Genomic DNA, 17,253 nt, shown 5'->3' on the forward strand with positions numbered 1-17,253 from the left:
TCTAAACACGCCCATGTTCTGGAGGCAGCCCCACCTCTAAACACGCCCATGTTCTGGAAACAGCGCTAGCTCTGAACAAGCCCATGTTCTGGAGGCAGTGCCGCCTCTAAACATGCCCATGTTCGGGAGCCAGTGCTGCCTCTAAACACGCCCATGTTCGGGAGCCAGTGCTGCCTCTAAACACATCCTGCTGGAAATGCAGGGAGAATATTGCTGAATAAATTGCGAATGGCCTCTCAAAACCAGGCCACAGTACTTTCTCACTGCCTTACGATTTCTGACTTTTGATTGAAAAGGGCTCCATCTGCTGGATAATTAAGCTGGAGGGCTGGACACTGTGGTGCATGCAGGTGTTTGATTATGCCAGGCGGGTAGCTAAACCCAGATGAGCAAGAGGGATGCGGCCTTGGAGTGCGCCGGTGCAGTGGCCATACCTGCTCAGTGCTGACCCCCCCCCCCCCCCCCATGGAGAGGGACATGCAGATGCCTGAGAGATAGTGACCGTCCACCAATGAAGGTGACTCTATTAGAGGCATCATCTGAGTCCCTGTGAAGCAGAGACCCGGCAGGCAGCAGGAAATCGCCACACAATCACAGCGCGTGTGTGCTACCTCCAAAGCGAGGCTCTGGCTGGATCCAGCTGTGTGCTGCAGATTTAACCTTACACACATACATACACTCACAGACATACACACACACACTCACAGACATACACATGCACATACACTCACAGACACACACACACACACTGATATACACACACTCACAGACACACACACACACTGCTATACACACACTCACAGACACACTCACACACATTCACAGACACACACATACACTCACAGACACGCACACACAGACACACACACACACACACTGATACACACACAGACACACACACACATTCACAAACACACACTCACAGATGCACACTCACAGACACACACACACTCACAGACACACACACACTCATAGACACACACACACTCACACATGCACACTCACAGACACACTCCCACATTTACAGACACACAAACTCATAGACAGACAAACACACTCACAGACACACACACACATTCACAAACACACACTCACAGATGCACACACACACACACACACACACAGATATTCACACATACACATTGCATTCCGTCAATATGCCTGCATTGTAGTGCAGTGCAGTATTGCTGCATCCCACCCCACCAGTGACACCTCCCTGCTTGCTGAGGAGGAGCAGATGCAGGCCGTGCTGACATCCAGGAGCCATCCGCCATGGTTAATGAGCGGCAGCAGATCAATGGCTGGTCCTGCCGCACAGTCATTTCCCAGTGCAAAGCTGATGGGAAGGCTGAGTGCTGCCAGGGGCCGCTGGGTGGCACGGGGAGCGTTCCAGGTGGGCTGTGTACCTGGTGAGCTTTCTGCTTGCTAGCCTTCCAATAGTCTTTCTGTCCACTGTATGTCTCTCTATCTGTTTATGTCTGTTAAATGTCTGTTGGTTTATTTGAGTACCTGTGTGTCTAGTTCTTTATAGCTGTCAGTGCATCATTTCCGGAGTCTGCCACAGTGGAATGTGCTGAATGCCGCAGCAGCACGGTGCTTTGTGCTGATTGGTGGAACGATGTGGCAGAGTGTGTTGATTGGTGCAGGTCAGTTGACTGTGGTGATTGGGACAGCAGCTGTGTCATTGTGTTATAGGGTGTTACAGTTATCCCACACCAGTTAACAAAGTCTGGCTTTCATGCTGCCTGAAGGGCTGAACATCAGCTGAATGTTCCGGAAAGCCAAACGTGCCTATCGTTCATAAACTGATCATTTCACACAGAAGCATGTTGCTCAGAAATAAACATGAGCTGCTGAAATACTGATGAGAAAACAGATCAATAGTTTAAAATGGAACCTTCAGATCACGCTCTCTGCTGATGTTCTCAGTCCGCTTGTATGTAACTGGAGCTCTTGGGGCCCCACTTTGGATGTAACAAACCCCCCCACATTACACACGGCCTGGGCCCTGAAGGCCTGCGCGAGCCCACTTCACGTGTCGCTGATTTCCCACAGAAAAGACCTTGTGAGGCTGCCCTGCCGCCCTCTAGCTCACACGCAAAGCACCAAGCACACTCTTTACTAAATTATTCCAAAGAAAACCCCCACAGTAAACTCCTCTCTCTTTTAGCGCTGAGGGCACATAAATACTGCATGCACATCACCTCCGCTTGAAACAAATTGCGTATGAGATGTGCTTAATCTGTGTTTTAATAACGTGCGTACGATAAGAGCGGACATCCGCCACCCTGGGACACTGGAGTGGTAATGAGGAGTGTTTCAGTCCGAATCACTGCTTCTCTAATAGCAGACCCTCTGCCCCTGCTGCTGGACTCCAGTGCTCCTCAGAAAAGCCTTTCTGTATCAGACCCAGTGTCGGCTTCTGATGACATCACAACATTTGCATATTTGCAAAGTCACACACATTCTCCACCAATCCAGGCAAATTCTCAGCTGAGCACAACACCCCCTCAGCCCCACCTCCACATGCCCCACCGCTTTCTCAGACAATTTGTTGGTATTATGTCAATCACATGACTGGATCCAGCGGGACCCCAGAAGACCTGCTGAAAAGAACAGATTCAAGAAGAGTGTGTGCATGCTGTCCAGCACGTGAACTGTTTGCTGACGTGTCCTCATGCCTGCCTGCTAGAAAGTCTGTTTCAGTTAAATCTGAGAGAAATAAAAAGCTACGCTTTTCCCATATTCCTCATCTTTATTTTTTAACAATTAAAAACACCATGGAGATGACAGACTATTTGGTTTTCTTTCTAAGTAGAAGCTCCTTGTTTAAATAAATACATATAAATTATTCATATTTTTAATTTGTTTTTTTCCACCCTAAACCATCCTTTGTTTTGTTAATATTTCCACTCTTTTTTATTCACATTTTTTCAGTGTTTCGTAATGTTGTTCGTGTTTCTTGTCTTGTCTCTTTCCTGCATGAGGTTTGCAGAGTTTTAAATCCAACACATTGTTTGTGATTGGTCCAAAGAGAGAAGATGGCCACGCCCTTAAGCTGCTTCACTGGTTGACCCAGACAGAGTCTGTAATTGTTTCTCTCAGATGCACTAATGTAGGTCCATTCTGGGCCAGTGCGCTAGTCTCAGTTCCAGTGGCTGATGGGAAATGGTCCATCTTCTTGGCACCACAATCGTCCGCCTTCCTGTAGCTATGTGGTAGGGCCCTGAGGCGCTGTCTAGCTTCCAGTGCAAAGGGCGACCCCTGCTGTCCTCCACTCGTCACTGCAGGATGGGCGGTGCTCAGACGACAGGGGCGACCCCCCACCTGGCCTTGTGGCAACGAACAACGGCAGCCAGCATCCAGGTTAGCCATTGGCTCACAGGAAACCCCGCAATGTCCCTGGACAGAGGGGATTATGGGAATGGAGCAAGTGCGGAATGACGGCGAGGGGGCGGGGCCCTCTGGGTGCCCACCCACAGCAGAGGCAGGGGCTTGCATATTTAATGAGGTGTCCTGTGCGCCACCTCCATCCGCCTTGAGGATGGGACACCTGGAAACAGAGTGGGGGGAGGGGGGGTTCCATGAAAAAGGTCTGCTGTGTTTACATCATGCCTCAAACACAAAGTATGCATTCTTATTCATTCTTATTCATTCTTATTCGACGTACATTTTGTGAAAGCAGGGTCAGCCAGGCCCTGGAGCTATTGGGAGTTAATGCTGACGTTACTCTGCTGAGCCTGGGATCTGAACCAGGGTCAGCCAGGCCCTGGAGCTGTTGGGAGTTAATGCTGACGTTACTCTGCTGAGCCTGGGATCTGAACCAGGGTCAGCCCGGCCCTGGAGCTATTGGGAGTTAATGCTGACGTTACTCTGCTGAGCCTGAGACCTGAACCAGGGTCAGCCAGGCCCTGGAGCTGTTGGGAGTTAATGCTGACGTTACTCTGCTGAGCCTGAGACCTGAACCAGGGTCAGCCAGGCCCTGGAGCTATTGGGAGTTAATGCTGACGTTACTCTGCTGAGCCTGGTCTCTGAACCAGGGTCAGCCAGGCCCTGGAGCTGTTGGGAGTTAATGCTGACGTTACTCTGCTGAGCCTGGGAACTGAACCAGGATCAGCCAGGCCCTGGAGCTATTGGGAGTTAATGCTGATGTTACTCTGCTGAGCCTGAGACCTGAACCAGGGTCAGCCAGGCCCTGGAGCTATTGGGAGTTAATGCTGACGTTACTCTGCTGAGCCTGGGATCTGAACCAATAACCTTCTGATCACAGACACAGAGCTCTATCCCACTGAGTCACACGCTGCCTCCCAGCACTGTAAGGGGGGGGGTCCCCGGTAAAAGCCAAACACAGATTACTAAGATAACGACTGGCCTGGCTGTATGCAGCTGCAGGCTCTCTGGTTTCCTATCATGCACGACGCACAGACGAGCTGCACTAATCACCGCGTCCCCCCAGCTCAGACCACAGCGCCTACCCGGCTCCGGCTGTTTCATTTCACACCTGGCTCACACTCCTTCAGGCTTTCTGCTGTACCCCCTCCCCCCACCCATCCCATGGAGCTCGCTGTCTTTGGATAATTATTCATAATTCTTGATGCAGGGCGACCTCCGTGCATGGCAGATATTGTTTAACCCACGGGTGTGTCTCTCACGCCGCCTTATCAGGTCATCCTGCCTTCGCTGAGGGCCGGTCAGGACGCCACTGCTTATCGCCACTGCTTTCCATGCAGATGCTAGTGACTTAACGCCTTGGTGATGCCTCAGGGAGTTCAAGCTGAGCAGCCTCACCCCCATGTGGGACTGCAAGGGAGAGGCGCTCATTCCCACAAAGCAGCAGAGAGGGGCCACTTCGTTAGGTATGAAGACCTTGCTGTACAGCCACGAAGTGGGGTCAGAAATCAGCACCCTGGTGAATGAAATCGGGGTTCGCTCGCCAGGCCTGGCCATGCTTGGTGCTGGTGACAGCATAAACATGAAAAGTGGTGCTACTGGTTATTTTAGGGGTTAGCAGTACTGGGGACAGGATCTTCCTGTCCAATTTCACCCCCTTATGCATACCATTAGCACCAGTAGAGTATATGAATGCTAATATGTGTGCATGGATTTTGTACAGAATCAGGTGACTCTCCGTCATGTGAATCAGCTTAAATAAAACACTAATAATGGTTGACTCTCTCATGTGAATCAGCTTAAATAAAACCCTAATAACGGGTGACTCTCCCTCATGTGAATCAGCTTAAATAAAAGACTAATAACGGGTGACTCTCCCTCATGTGAATCAGCTTAAATAAAAGACTAATAACGGGTGACTCTCCCTCATGTGAATCAGCTTAAATAAAACACTAATAACGGGTGACTCTCCCTCATGTGAATCAGCTTAAATAAAAGACTAATAACGGGTGACTCTCCCTCATGTGAATCAGCTTAAATAAAACACTAATAACGGGTGACTCTCCCTCATGTGAATCAGCTTAAATAAAACACTAATAACGGGTGACTCTCTCTCATGTGAATCAGCTTAAATAAAACCCTAATAACGGGTGACTCTCCCTCATGTGAATCAGCTTAAATAAAAGACTAATAACGGGTGACTCTCCCTCATGTGAATCAGCTTAAATAAAAGACTAATAACGGGTGACTCTCCCTCATGTGAATCAGCTTAAATAAAAGACTAATAACGGGTGACTCTCCCTCATGTGAATCAGCTTAAATAAAAGACTAATAATGGGTGACTCTCTCATGTGAATCAGCTTAAATAAAACACTAATAACGGGTGACTCTCCCTCATGTGAATCAGCTTAAATAAAAGACTAATAACGGGTGACTCTCCCTCATGTGAATCAGCTTAAATAAAAGACTAATAACGGGTGACTCTCCCTCATGTGAATCAGCTTAAATAAAAGACTAATAATGGTTGACTCTCTCATGTGAATCAGCTTAAATAAAACACTAATAACGGGTGACTCTCCCTCATGTGAATCAGCTTAAATAAAACACTAATAACGGGTGACTCTCCCTTATGTGAATCAGCTTAAATAAAACACTAATAACGGGTGACTCTCCCTCATGTGAATCAGCTTAAATAAAAGACTAATAATGGGTGACTCTCCCTTATGTGAATCAGCTTAAATAAAACACTAATAACGGGTGACTCTCTCTCATGTGAATCAGCTTAAATAAAACACTAATAACGGGTGACTCTCCCTTATGTGAATCAGCTTAAATAAAACCCTAATAACAGGTGACTCTCCCTCATGTGAATCAGCTTAAATAAAACCCTAATAACAGGTGACTCTCCCTCATGTGAATCAGCTTAAATAAAACCCTAATAACGGGTGACTCTCCCTCATGTGAATCAGCTTAAATAAAACCCTAATAACGGGTGACTCTCCCTCATGTGAATCAGCTTAAATAAAACCCTAATAACGGGTGACTCTCCCTCATGTGAATCAGCTTAAATAAAACCCTAATAACGGGTGACTCTCCCTCATGTGAATCAGCTTAAATAAAAGACTAATAATGGGTGACTCTCCCTCAAGTGAATCAGCTTAAATAAAACCCTAATAACGGGTGACTCTCCCTCAAGTGAATCAGCTTAAATAAAACCCTAATAACGGGTGACTCTCCCTCATGTGAATCAGCTTAAATAAAAGACTAATAACGGGTGACTCTCCCTCATGTGAATCAGCTTAAATAAAATACTAATAACGGGTGACTCTCCCTCATGTGAATCAGCTTAAATAAAACCCTAATAACGGGTGACTCTCCCTCATGTGAATCAGCTTAAATAAAACCCTAATAACGGGTGACTCTCCCTCATGTGAATCAGCTTAAATAAAAGACTAATAACGGGTGACTCTCCCTCATGTGAATCAGCTTAAATAAAAGACTAATAACGGGTGACTCTCCCTCATGTGAATCAGCTTAAATAAAAGACTAATAATGGGTGACTCTCCCTCATGTGAATCAGCTTAAATAAAGACTAATAACGGGTGACTCTCCCTCAAGTGAATCAGCTTAAATAAAACCCTAATAACGGGTGACTCTCCCTCAAGTGAATCAGCTTAAATAAAACCCTAATAACGGGTGACTCTCCCTCATGTGAATCAGCTTAAATAAAACACTAATAACGGGTGACTCTCTCTCATGTGAATCAGCTTAAATAAAAGACTAATAATGGGTGACTCTCCCTTATGTGAATCAGCTTAAATAAAAGACTAATAACGGGTGACTCTCCCTCATGTGAATCAGCTTAAATAAAACACTAATAACGGGTGACTCTCTCTCATGTGAATCAGCTTAAATAAAAGACTAATAATGGGTGACTCTCCCTTATGTGAATCAGCTTAAATAAAAGACTAATAACGGGTGACTCTCCCTCATGTGAATCAGCTTAAATAAAACCCTAATAACAGGTGACTCTCCCTCATGTGAATCAGCTTAAATTAAACACTAATAACGGGTGACTCTCCCTCATGTGAATCAGCTTAAATAAAACAAGAGTGTTTCCTTGTGTGGGTGGGCTGCTTTATGTCTTCACTTGGAATCGAGGGATGGGGGGGTCACACAGCGGTTAAAGACGAGGAGGAGGAGGAGGAACCTGAAAAATAAAGCATCAAAAACTGTGAACCCCCCCTCCCCTCCCCCCTGTGACTCACTCTTGTAAAGGCTCCGCCTCCCTATCTGAGGACTGGGCCTCCTGCAGGTGCTGGTAGATGGGTCCAGAGTCCCTGCAGCCACCAATGGGATTGAGGCGTCCCCGTGGAGTGGGTGGGGTCCGGTGGGGTCGGGCGAGGCGTGCTCGCTGGCTGGGGCTGTGGGAGAGGCAGGGAATGCTGATTTAGAGCAGAAGAGGGCAATCAGAGGCTGAAATGGGGGGCAGTGATGCTCAGGTTCCCCAAAGGGACAGTTTCCCATGGAGTTCAGCTACACGTTCACGCCTCCCACTGGAGACATGATGCTGAGTGAGAGGTCGTGACCAGCATCATGCACTACACCTTCCTCTGTCTCCATGGCAACATCCTCCCTTCAGCCTGATGGGAGGTAGGGGGGGCACCTGCCCACACACAGACACAAATACAGAGACACACACACACAGACACGGACAAACATAGACACACACAGACAGACAGACAGACAGACAGACACATGAAACACACACACACACACACACACACGGACAGGGTGGGGCAGGAGTGCTACATAACAGACATTTCCTCATTCCCAGCTCAGGCCGACCGCCTGCTTAGATGTATCATTACCCTGATGGACAGGCGTTGGGGGCCCCTGTCCCATTCACAAGCGGGCAGCTCCCTTCCCAGACATGGGGGCTAGACCCAGCCTGGCCCCCCCACATACCCCCCTGCTGGACAGACCGCATGGCCACCCAGAGTCCTAGTGCTGCTTGGGCCGTGGAAATGAATGTGAATCTAACTGGCTAACTGGAGCAGGACCCTCCCACTGTGTGATTACATGACATCCACACCCACCAATGAGAACTCAGGAAGCAAGTTACAGCCCGCCTTTTATAACCCGCACTGCCAGTGGCTCCATGTAAAATACTTATGGGATTGCTGCGGCAATTCCCTCTTTACCCGTGGACACCTTGCTGCCATTTTTCTCACCAGTAGTAAAGGGGGGCCCTTTAGGGTCTTGAACCTGTGACCTTCCAGTGTTCACCCATTGCCTGAAACAGTCTAGTCCATCACAGCATGTCTTATAGCTTCCTGGACAAAGCAAAGGGCCTGTGAGTGTCTGTGTGCGGTGGGGGGTGTGGGGCTTCATAGGCCCCTGTCAGCTCCACACAGGGTTAGCAGGAAGCTGGGCGGGGGAGAGGGCAGTGAAGATGCGGGGGGTGATTAGATCATCCTGCTAAAATAGCCCCAGTAACAAAGAAGTTCCATAATGTTTAATTTGATTCTGAATTTCATGCCCTTAACAAAAAAATCGCATGGAAAGCAGCAAGAATTTAATTCCATTTGAGAGTCACATACTTAAGACCACCTCAGTTCTTATAATGCATTATGCTTATAAAACAAGCTGTTGCCCCCAGCTTTAGCATTGTGTGCTTCGGTTTCTGAGTAAATCCGGGGAAATGATTAACTTTCCATGGCACGAAATGCTTCCTGGCTGTGTTTGTGTGCAGCCCTGATGGAAATGTGATGAGAGGCTCGTACCTGTGGTGCTTCCCGGGGGGCGGGGCTCTGGGACGGGTGGCAGGCACGGCGCAGTGCTGCGGGATGCCCACTTTGCGAATGGCGACCCCGTGTGGAGTGGAGGACCCATTACCTTTTCCATACTATGGAAGGAAACAAAGGAAGAGTCAATACTTGCATTTCCCCGTCTGGAATCCCCGCCCCCCCCCACGAGGCATGGGGCTGTTGGGGTACCATACGCAGAGGTGACCAGCTCCCAGGATGGCACCGTATCGCAAAGCCCTTCCTGTGTAGCAGATACCAATCTAACATGGGGCTGGCCGGCGACTGTGCATCAGGAGTGCAGAGCGGGCATGGGGCTGGCCGGCGACTGTGCGTCAGGAGTGCAGAGCGGGCATGGGGCTGGCCGGCGACTGTGCGTCAGGAGTGCAGAGCGGGCATGGGGCTGGCCGGCGACTGTGCGTCAGGAGTGCAGAGCGGGCATGGGGCTGGCCGGCGACTGTGCGTCAGGAGTGCAGAGCGGGCATGGGGCTGGCCGGCGACTGTGCGTCAGGCTCGGCTTCCGCTCCATGTCCGTTATCTGATCCATATGGAGGGAGCGTGCCGGATGGCGGCACCTGCCACTGCTCTCCCGGGCTAATTGGCCGTCTAATCAGGCCGCGGATGAGCGTTAACGTGTTTCCACAGTACACGCGTGTGCGTGCCGTGTTCCCGCGCAGAGGGCGCTGCAGTGCGGCGGCTGTTGGATATATGGTGATTTTAATTAGACCCTGTGTTTAAAACACGGATTAAATGAGATGTGTTCCGCTTACACTCTCCGATGCCTGGAACGGCACTCCGACAGAAGTCAAGAATTAGTCCCAGACGTGATTACATTAATGGATTCTTAAAGAATTTCTTTGATTTTTCTATAAAAAGGGATCATTACCATAATTCGTCTTTTCAGTGTTTAAGAATAATCAGAAATGAGCGGACAAGACTCTGTATTCCCAACCTGTATCCACGGTCAGCGGTGGCATAATGAGGGAATCGCAGCACAGCACAGGGGTATAGATGACCTGACTCTCCGCCCCAGTGAAACAGAAGGATGGCAAGACACAAAATTGGGGAAATCACCGCTCTGGGGGTGTCCCTCAATGGGGTGTGTCCCTGTCACTGTCACTTGCTTGTCATCCATCATTCATACACAGGAACACGGCATGAAACGCTTAAAACGTAAAACAAGGCAGTGTGAAGTGAGGGGTGTGTTTTTCTTCTCAGGGAGGACTTTCCCTGTGTGCAGATCATTACTCTGTCATTTTGTCCTCAAGGGGACCCCCCCATGCCACCTGCTCATCCCTGAACACTCATGTCTGGCTAATCAGGTCATGCCTACATGCGTTTGATAGAACGGGACTCGCTGATGCAGAAAAGACGGCCAATCAGGATCCCTGTCGCCTTTCCATCCCTGACTCCGGGGCCCTGTCGACTTTCCATCCCTGACTCCGGGGCCCTCTCGCCTTTCCATCCCTGACTCCGGGGCCCTGTCGCCTTTCCATCCTTGACTCCGGGGCCCTGTCGCCTCTCCATCTCTGACTCCGGGGCCCAGTCGCCTTTCCATCCCTGACTCCGGGGCCCTGTCGCCTTTCCATCCCTGACTCCGTGGCCCAGTCGCCTTTCCATCCCTGACTCCGGGGCCCTGTCGCCTTTCCTTCACAGACCCTTAAAAAGGTCCCAGAATGTGGCCAAGTGGGACCCCTAATAGACCCCCAGCTGCCTGCTGCTCTTCTTTGCCAGGCAATGTCTGGTCAATCTGATCCACAGTCGCCGTGACAACCAGCATCACCACGGCTACAGAACTAGAGAGGCCGAGTCCATCTGCGAGTTTTTAACCGACTAAAATGTGTCCTCCGCTGCAGCCCTTACAGGCATTGGAACCTACACAGCTAGCTGACCAATCGGATGCCAAGGCAGATGGCGGGAGTGAGATCACCAGGCCGCTGGGCTCAGGGAGGATCCCGCAAGCTCTATGGAGGCAGGCCACGTCACAGAGAAGGTGCCGCCCGCACGGAGAGCCCGGCCGAGCTCAGCGCCATCTGATGGGGTCCCCCGCAGGCCGGCCCGGCCGTGCATTAGCCAGCCTTTCCTCCAGGGAGGTCTGGCCAGCGACCGGCCGGCGGCTCACGCAGGTGGGCGGCCCCCCTCTCCAGGGACCCACCCCCCTCGCAGAGCGCGCTAATCCGATAGACGTGGCGCTAATGGTTTTATCTCGCTGCTGCCAGCTCCGATGCGTGGAATCAGATTGAGAAGAAAATCCCAGAAGCTAAAATACAGTAACCAGCACAGTGGCAAGGGTCAGGAAGATAGCAGGAAAACAAAGAGCCCGCCGCAGCGGAGCAGGCAGAGCCTGTGGTGCTACGCGCTACACACTACACTATACACGCTACGCGCTACACGCTGCACTATACACGCTACGCGCTACACGCTACACTATACACGCTACGCACTACACGCTGCACTATACACGCTACGCGCTACACGCTACACTATACACGCTACGCACTACACGCTACACTATACACGCTGAGGCTCAAGCTCTGAGGCCGCATTCTCGCCGCTTGTTACATTCTCAGAACATCACACAAATTCGTGCCATAGTTCCCTTCACGTGTTTGATGTGACATCATGCCTGCGTTTCCCTCTCTGCAGATGGGGGGGTGCCATAGGGCTGGTGTTAAGAGATTAAATTCCAGCCCAGTTCTGGGGGTGTATGGGCACGAGTTTTGTTTTCCTCTCCTCCACCTGACACAACTGCAGCATTTATGTGTGATGGAGAGTGCACGTGTGTGAATGAGTGTGAACACGCATGCCCAGTGAAACAACGGTCAGGAAACAGGGAGACCGATAGGAAGATGGCTGAGGAGTCTGACGCCCGCGTTCCCATGGCGACCACCCAGGAGCACTCCCAGGTGTCCGTCGTGCCGGTAGGTTGTGTCTGATATGCGTGGGACTCCTGGCAGGAAGAGGGACAGGGGGCTGCCAATGTCCGGCTGAAAACCACGTACCACTCCTGGCTTCCAAAACATTGGCAATTTGAAAGTATGAAAAATCTGAATAGGAATACAGATAGTTTTAATCTTTTTATTTCATTGCATTGTGATCAAGCGATAATTAATAATTTTCGACGTGCCTGCTGACATGATTCAGACATAAAGAATTCATGATTTAGCCCTGCTTCACGAGCTGCATTATTTACACTCAGGGACATTTCAGGGATTCAAAAAAATGTATATTTAAAAGCAGCTGGACCCAATCTCACTGCGCACAGCTACATCCAATTAGCAAGTTATTAAGTGAGAAGCTCTATCTGTCCACTGTGCAGCCCTTACAGACTTTGGGCTGTTACTTGAAATATGTCTTTTATATGTTTTTTGAGAAAATAAGGTCAACTAGACTCTGGGGTAATTGGGTGACATCACTCTGTCAGTCCTGGGATATGAACCAATGACCATTTGATAAGAGAGAGCATCCAAAGCCCCTGAGCCCCACACAGGCTCGTGGTCTATGGCTGATCGCTGCTGCTCGGGGGACGGTCTGCACCCCCACAGGTCTGTAACCACTTTGCTTTAGCCTCCCTGCCTACCTGACGACGGAGCAGAGTGCCACCATGACGCAGGCCCTGCTAAATGTCAGTATGCCTAAGTGGCACTCCCGCAAGCTTCTGAGCTAGAATAAATGCTGAAAACACTGAAAGGGCAGCTGCACCTTAAAACACACACACCCATGTGCCGCATGAGATTTCCGGGGGCTGTCGGGGGCCAGCATGGGTAGGGGAACTTTCCGGGCCGTGTACTCACGCTCTGCAGGTGCAGGCCGCACTGAGGCCTCAGGCTGGATTTGGGCAGAAGCCCCGAGGAGCTGTAGCACTTCAGGCTGCGACACTCCTTCAGGTGGGCCTGAAGCTTCTCACTGCGCCGCCTGGAGAGGGGAGGAGCCGCAGCAACACACTGAGTCATTGGGTCAAATCCTGGAACACCTCTGCGTTGTAGACCCTGATATATCCAGTGAAAATTACAACGCAATGTGCAAAAACCAGATTCTAACTCAGGATGAGGCCAAGAGAAGCAAGAATTGCAGAAGCTTTAAATACACGCTGGCATTCAGTAACTTTGTGAAATCCACAAACCTCTTCACACAGAGGTTTAAAACCTCCTAACAAGCTTCACTCGAGCGTTAAATAACCCCCCCCAGGCCTCTAGGTGGAGCCCTCACTCACTTGTTGCGGCAGTAGAGGGCGATGCAGAATGTTCCCAGGAGGCTGATTCCCGCCGTGATGCAGGAGATGGAAAGCACCTGCCTCTTGTACATTTCCTTGCTCTCTGTTGGGGACGAGGACAGACAGAGAGGGACGCTGAGAGGACATACGGCCACCAGCGCCTCCTTTAAATCACCCCCAAGCTCAGTCTGCTCTCTGAAATTTGTTTGCTTGCTAGAGAAGATGCTTCCGCTTCATGGCCCCACAGAACTTGGGTTTTGCATTGGACCATGCCGTCCCACGACCCGGGACAAGAAGCACATCTGCGCCATTATAATTATAATTCTGGATGCCTGTGGAACATAATGTTCGATTAAACGATTTCAAGATGCATGTCAGCTTGTAAACCTCTCACAGAACAGTTACCCCCACCCACCTTTCAGCACCGCTCCCCCCCGCACTCTATCATTCAAAAGCACTGAATAAGGTGGAATGATTTTGCTTTGATTCCAGGCCACCAGTCTGCTTCCTTCTCACCCGCTTCCCAACCACCCACCTGCTTCCTGCCTGCCCGCTTCCCAACCACCCACCTGCTTCCTGCCTGCCCGCTTCCCAACCACCCACCTGCTTCCTGCCTGCCCGCTTCCCAACCACCCACCTGCTTCCTGCCAGCCCGCTTCCCAACCACCCACCTGCTTCCTGCCTGCCCGCTTCCCAACCACCCACCTGCTTCCTGCCTGCCCGCTTCCCAACCACCCACCTGCTTCCTGCCTGCCCGCTTCCCAACCACCCACCTGCTTCCTGCCTGCCTGCTTCCCAACCACCCACCTGCTTCCTGCCAGCCCACTTCCCAACCACCCACTCTCTTCCTGCCTGCCTGTCCGCTTCCCGACCACCCACTCTCTTCCTGCCTGCCTGTCCGCTTCCCGACCACCCACTCTCTTCCTGCCTGCCTGTCCGCTTCCCGACCACCCACTCTCTTCCTGCCTGCCTGTCCGCTTCCCGACCACCCACTCTCTTCCTGCCTGCCTGTCCGCTTCCCGACCACCCACTCTCTTCCTGCTCAACCGCTTCCCCACCACAACCCACTTCCTGCTCACCCGCTTCCCAACTGCCTGCCTGCTTCCTGCCTGCGCGCTTCCCCACCACCCGCTCCACTTCCCAACCACCCGCTCACTTCCCATGCACCTGCTTCCCGCTCACTCGCTTCCCAACTGCCTGCCTGCTTCCCACCTTCCTGCTTCCTGACCTCCCGTCTACTTGCCTACCTTATCTCTGTGCTGCACAGCCACCCTCCCCCAAAGCTCGCAGAGGTGTGGTTCAAATTAATGTGTGCTTAATACCTGAGCCGTGTTCAGGACTGCCAAATCACACTCCAGTTAATAACTGTCTCTTCATTTACTGCTAATACCCCCCTAAATCTTTTCCACCCAGCTGTGTCAGGCTAAATGCATTTTATCGCTGACTTTAAACAGCACACACACATGCTTAAGGAAAAGCCCTGGTGAGGCGTGTTGCCCGCTGCAGGCTTCCCAGGGACAGGTGCAGCGGCTGGGCTTGTGCTGCCTGGCGAGTCCCAAGCTTCTCCAGGCCTATGAATCTGAGCGCATCATAGCTGTGTTAGTGTGAGGGAGCTGTGCTAGTGTAACAGAGCTTTGTTAGTGTGAGGGTGCTGTGTTAGCGTATCAGAGCTGTGTTAGTGTGAGGGAGCTGTGTTAGCGTTTCATAGCTGTGTTAGTGTATTATAGCTGTGATAGTGTGAGGGAGCTGTGTTAGCATGTCAGAGTTGTGTTAGTGTGAGGAAACTGTGTTAGCGTAACAGAGTTGTGTTACTGTGAGGGAGCTGTGCTAGAGTATCATAGCTGTGTTAGTGTGAGGGAGTTTTGTTAGTGTATCATAGCTGTGTTAGTGTATCGAAGCTGTGTTAGCATATCAGAGTTGTGTTCGGTCTATTAACTTATAGGCCACGCCCCAACAGTCTGAAGCTGTCAGCCTCTTCCACTGATTCCCCTTTATTATGACCACACCCCCTTCGGGAGTGGCACGGGACAGGTTAGTTGCCAGTCGTCCACCTCACATGGGAATTGCCTGTCCATCGTTGACATACGCTGTCACCGCAGTGATAAAAGCACAGCCGCGGCTGCCCGCCTGCGCAGAGATGACAGGCCGTTGCGTGTAAGTGCTCTGTCCCACTTATCTAGTCTTTGCGAGCACAAAGGCTTATCGGCACCAATGCTGACGCGGGTCGGGGGGGCGATGGTGCTTTCTCCAGCCCAGCCTCACACTGTGCCCCATTACTGATGCAGCTCTCATCCTGCACACTGCCCCCCCTCGCCCCCACCGCCATTTGTTTTACCCCACCTCCCCCTCCATCACACTTGGCATGGCACAAAGATCCATGCAGGTACTTAATTAAACTATTATTTTTGGAGATTTACTTTACTTTACTGGAGGGCAGCAGGAAATGGACACACCCCCTCTCACCAGATGGACAGCCAGACACTACTAGAACATGGGGAATTTTTAAGTATTTAGGTTGTGCAGAACATACTGCAGTCAGACTATGGGCTAGTTAAGGAACTGTCAGATTATGAAGAGGAATTACTCCGGTACAGGAAAATAGCAGAGCGAGACTGTAAAAAGATCAGGGCAAAAATCTACTAAGTATTTACCTAGATGTTCAAGGTTAGGAAGCAGGTTGGGTCAGTTTCCCGACAGCTGATTCTGGGGTGTGTATGGGAGAAAGTCAGGCAGGAATGATATAGTATGAAAATCATTTTAAGAGAAAAATGCAGCAACTGCAAAATGTGGCTAGAGAGAGGCACGGAGCCCTAAGCTGAGGCCACGTAGAGACAGCTTTGTGCACCGGCCACTGCCACTTACACAGCACCGGTGGAATGTTCCAGAATCCGTATGGGACATTCCCCGGGCCGGCAGCGTGAGAGCGCTGAATGGCGTTCCCTCCCAATACCACAGCATTGGTGGAACTTTCTGAAATCTGCACGGGACATGACCCGAGCCAGCAGCCATGACAGCTCTGAGCAGTGCTCCCGGTCCATACCACAGCACTGGTAGAACATTCCAGAATCCACAGGGGAGGTGCCCCGAGCTGGCAGCATGAGACCACTGAGCGGTGCTTCCTCCCCACTCCACAGTACCAGGGGAACGTTCCGGAATCCGCACAGGACATGCCCTGAGCCGGCAGTGTGATAGCGCTGACCAGGGTTGCCTCCCCACACCACAGTACCAGGGGAACGTTCCGGAATCCGCACGGGACGTGTCCTGACCCTACGGCATGAGAGCACTGAGCGGTGTCCCTCCCCACACCACAGTACCAGGGGAACGTTCCGGAATCCGCACGGGACGTGTCCTGACCCGATGGCATGAGAGCACTGAGCAGTGTCCCTCCCCACACCACAGTACCACAGCATGGGATCCATCTGCTTTATTTCCCTCAGGAAAGGCCCTCAGAGTCTCAGAGGAAACCAACACAGGGAACAAGAACCGACCGAGCCACGCCACAGCCTTCACCTTGCTGCAGGCTGTCAGCAGGACGGGGCCATGCTGAGGACAGGGGACAGGGGCAGCAGGTACAGTGCGGAGAACCATCATGTGTATTTATGTAACCCAACAAACTGAGGTGTCCTGATGAGAAAGAATCAGTAGAATGTTATAATTCAAGGTTTCTCAACCCAGTACTCAGGGGCCACCAGACGGGCCACATTTTTACTCTCTCTGGAGGAACGGGGGGCAAAACCCATGGATGATACACCCCACCACTAAAACGACGTGTTTCTGTGGCCCCCGAGGTTTACACCGAGTATTAAATAAAGATGTTCCTTATTTAGGAGGTGCTGAAGCAGC

At 51.1% G+C, this 17,253-nt stretch overlaps 1 protein-coding gene across 1 annotated transcript in view; it reads right to left on the reverse strand.

Moving 5' to 3' along the window:
• Positions 1 to 2,735: 2,735 nt before the first annotated feature.
• Positions 2,736 to 17,253, reverse strand: part of nrg3b (neuregulin 3b) — a 175,105-nt gene continuing 160,587 nt past the window's right edge. The window contains exons 8-12 of the mRNA XM_072703505.1: positions 13,411 to 13,513; positions 12,992 to 13,112; positions 9,177 to 9,298; positions 7,659 to 7,814; positions 2,736 to 3,553 (exon numbers count right to left, since the gene is read on the reverse strand). Of these exons, the coding sequence (XP_072559606.1) occupies positions 3,064 to 3,553; positions 7,659 to 7,814; positions 9,177 to 9,298; positions 12,992 to 13,112; positions 13,411 to 13,513 (992 nt within the window). The 3' untranslated portion in view covers positions 2,736 to 3,063. The remainder of the gene's footprint in view (positions 3,554 to 7,658; positions 7,815 to 9,176; positions 9,299 to 12,991; positions 13,113 to 13,410; positions 13,514 to 17,253) is intronic.

This window comes from Paramormyrops kingsleyae, chromosome 20, assembly GCF_048594095.1.
Source record: "Paramormyrops kingsleyae isolate MSU_618 chromosome 20, PKINGS_0.4, whole genome shotgun sequence".
Taxonomy (NCBI): domain Eukaryota; kingdom Metazoa; phylum Chordata; class Actinopteri; order Osteoglossiformes; family Mormyridae; genus Paramormyrops; species Paramormyrops kingsleyae.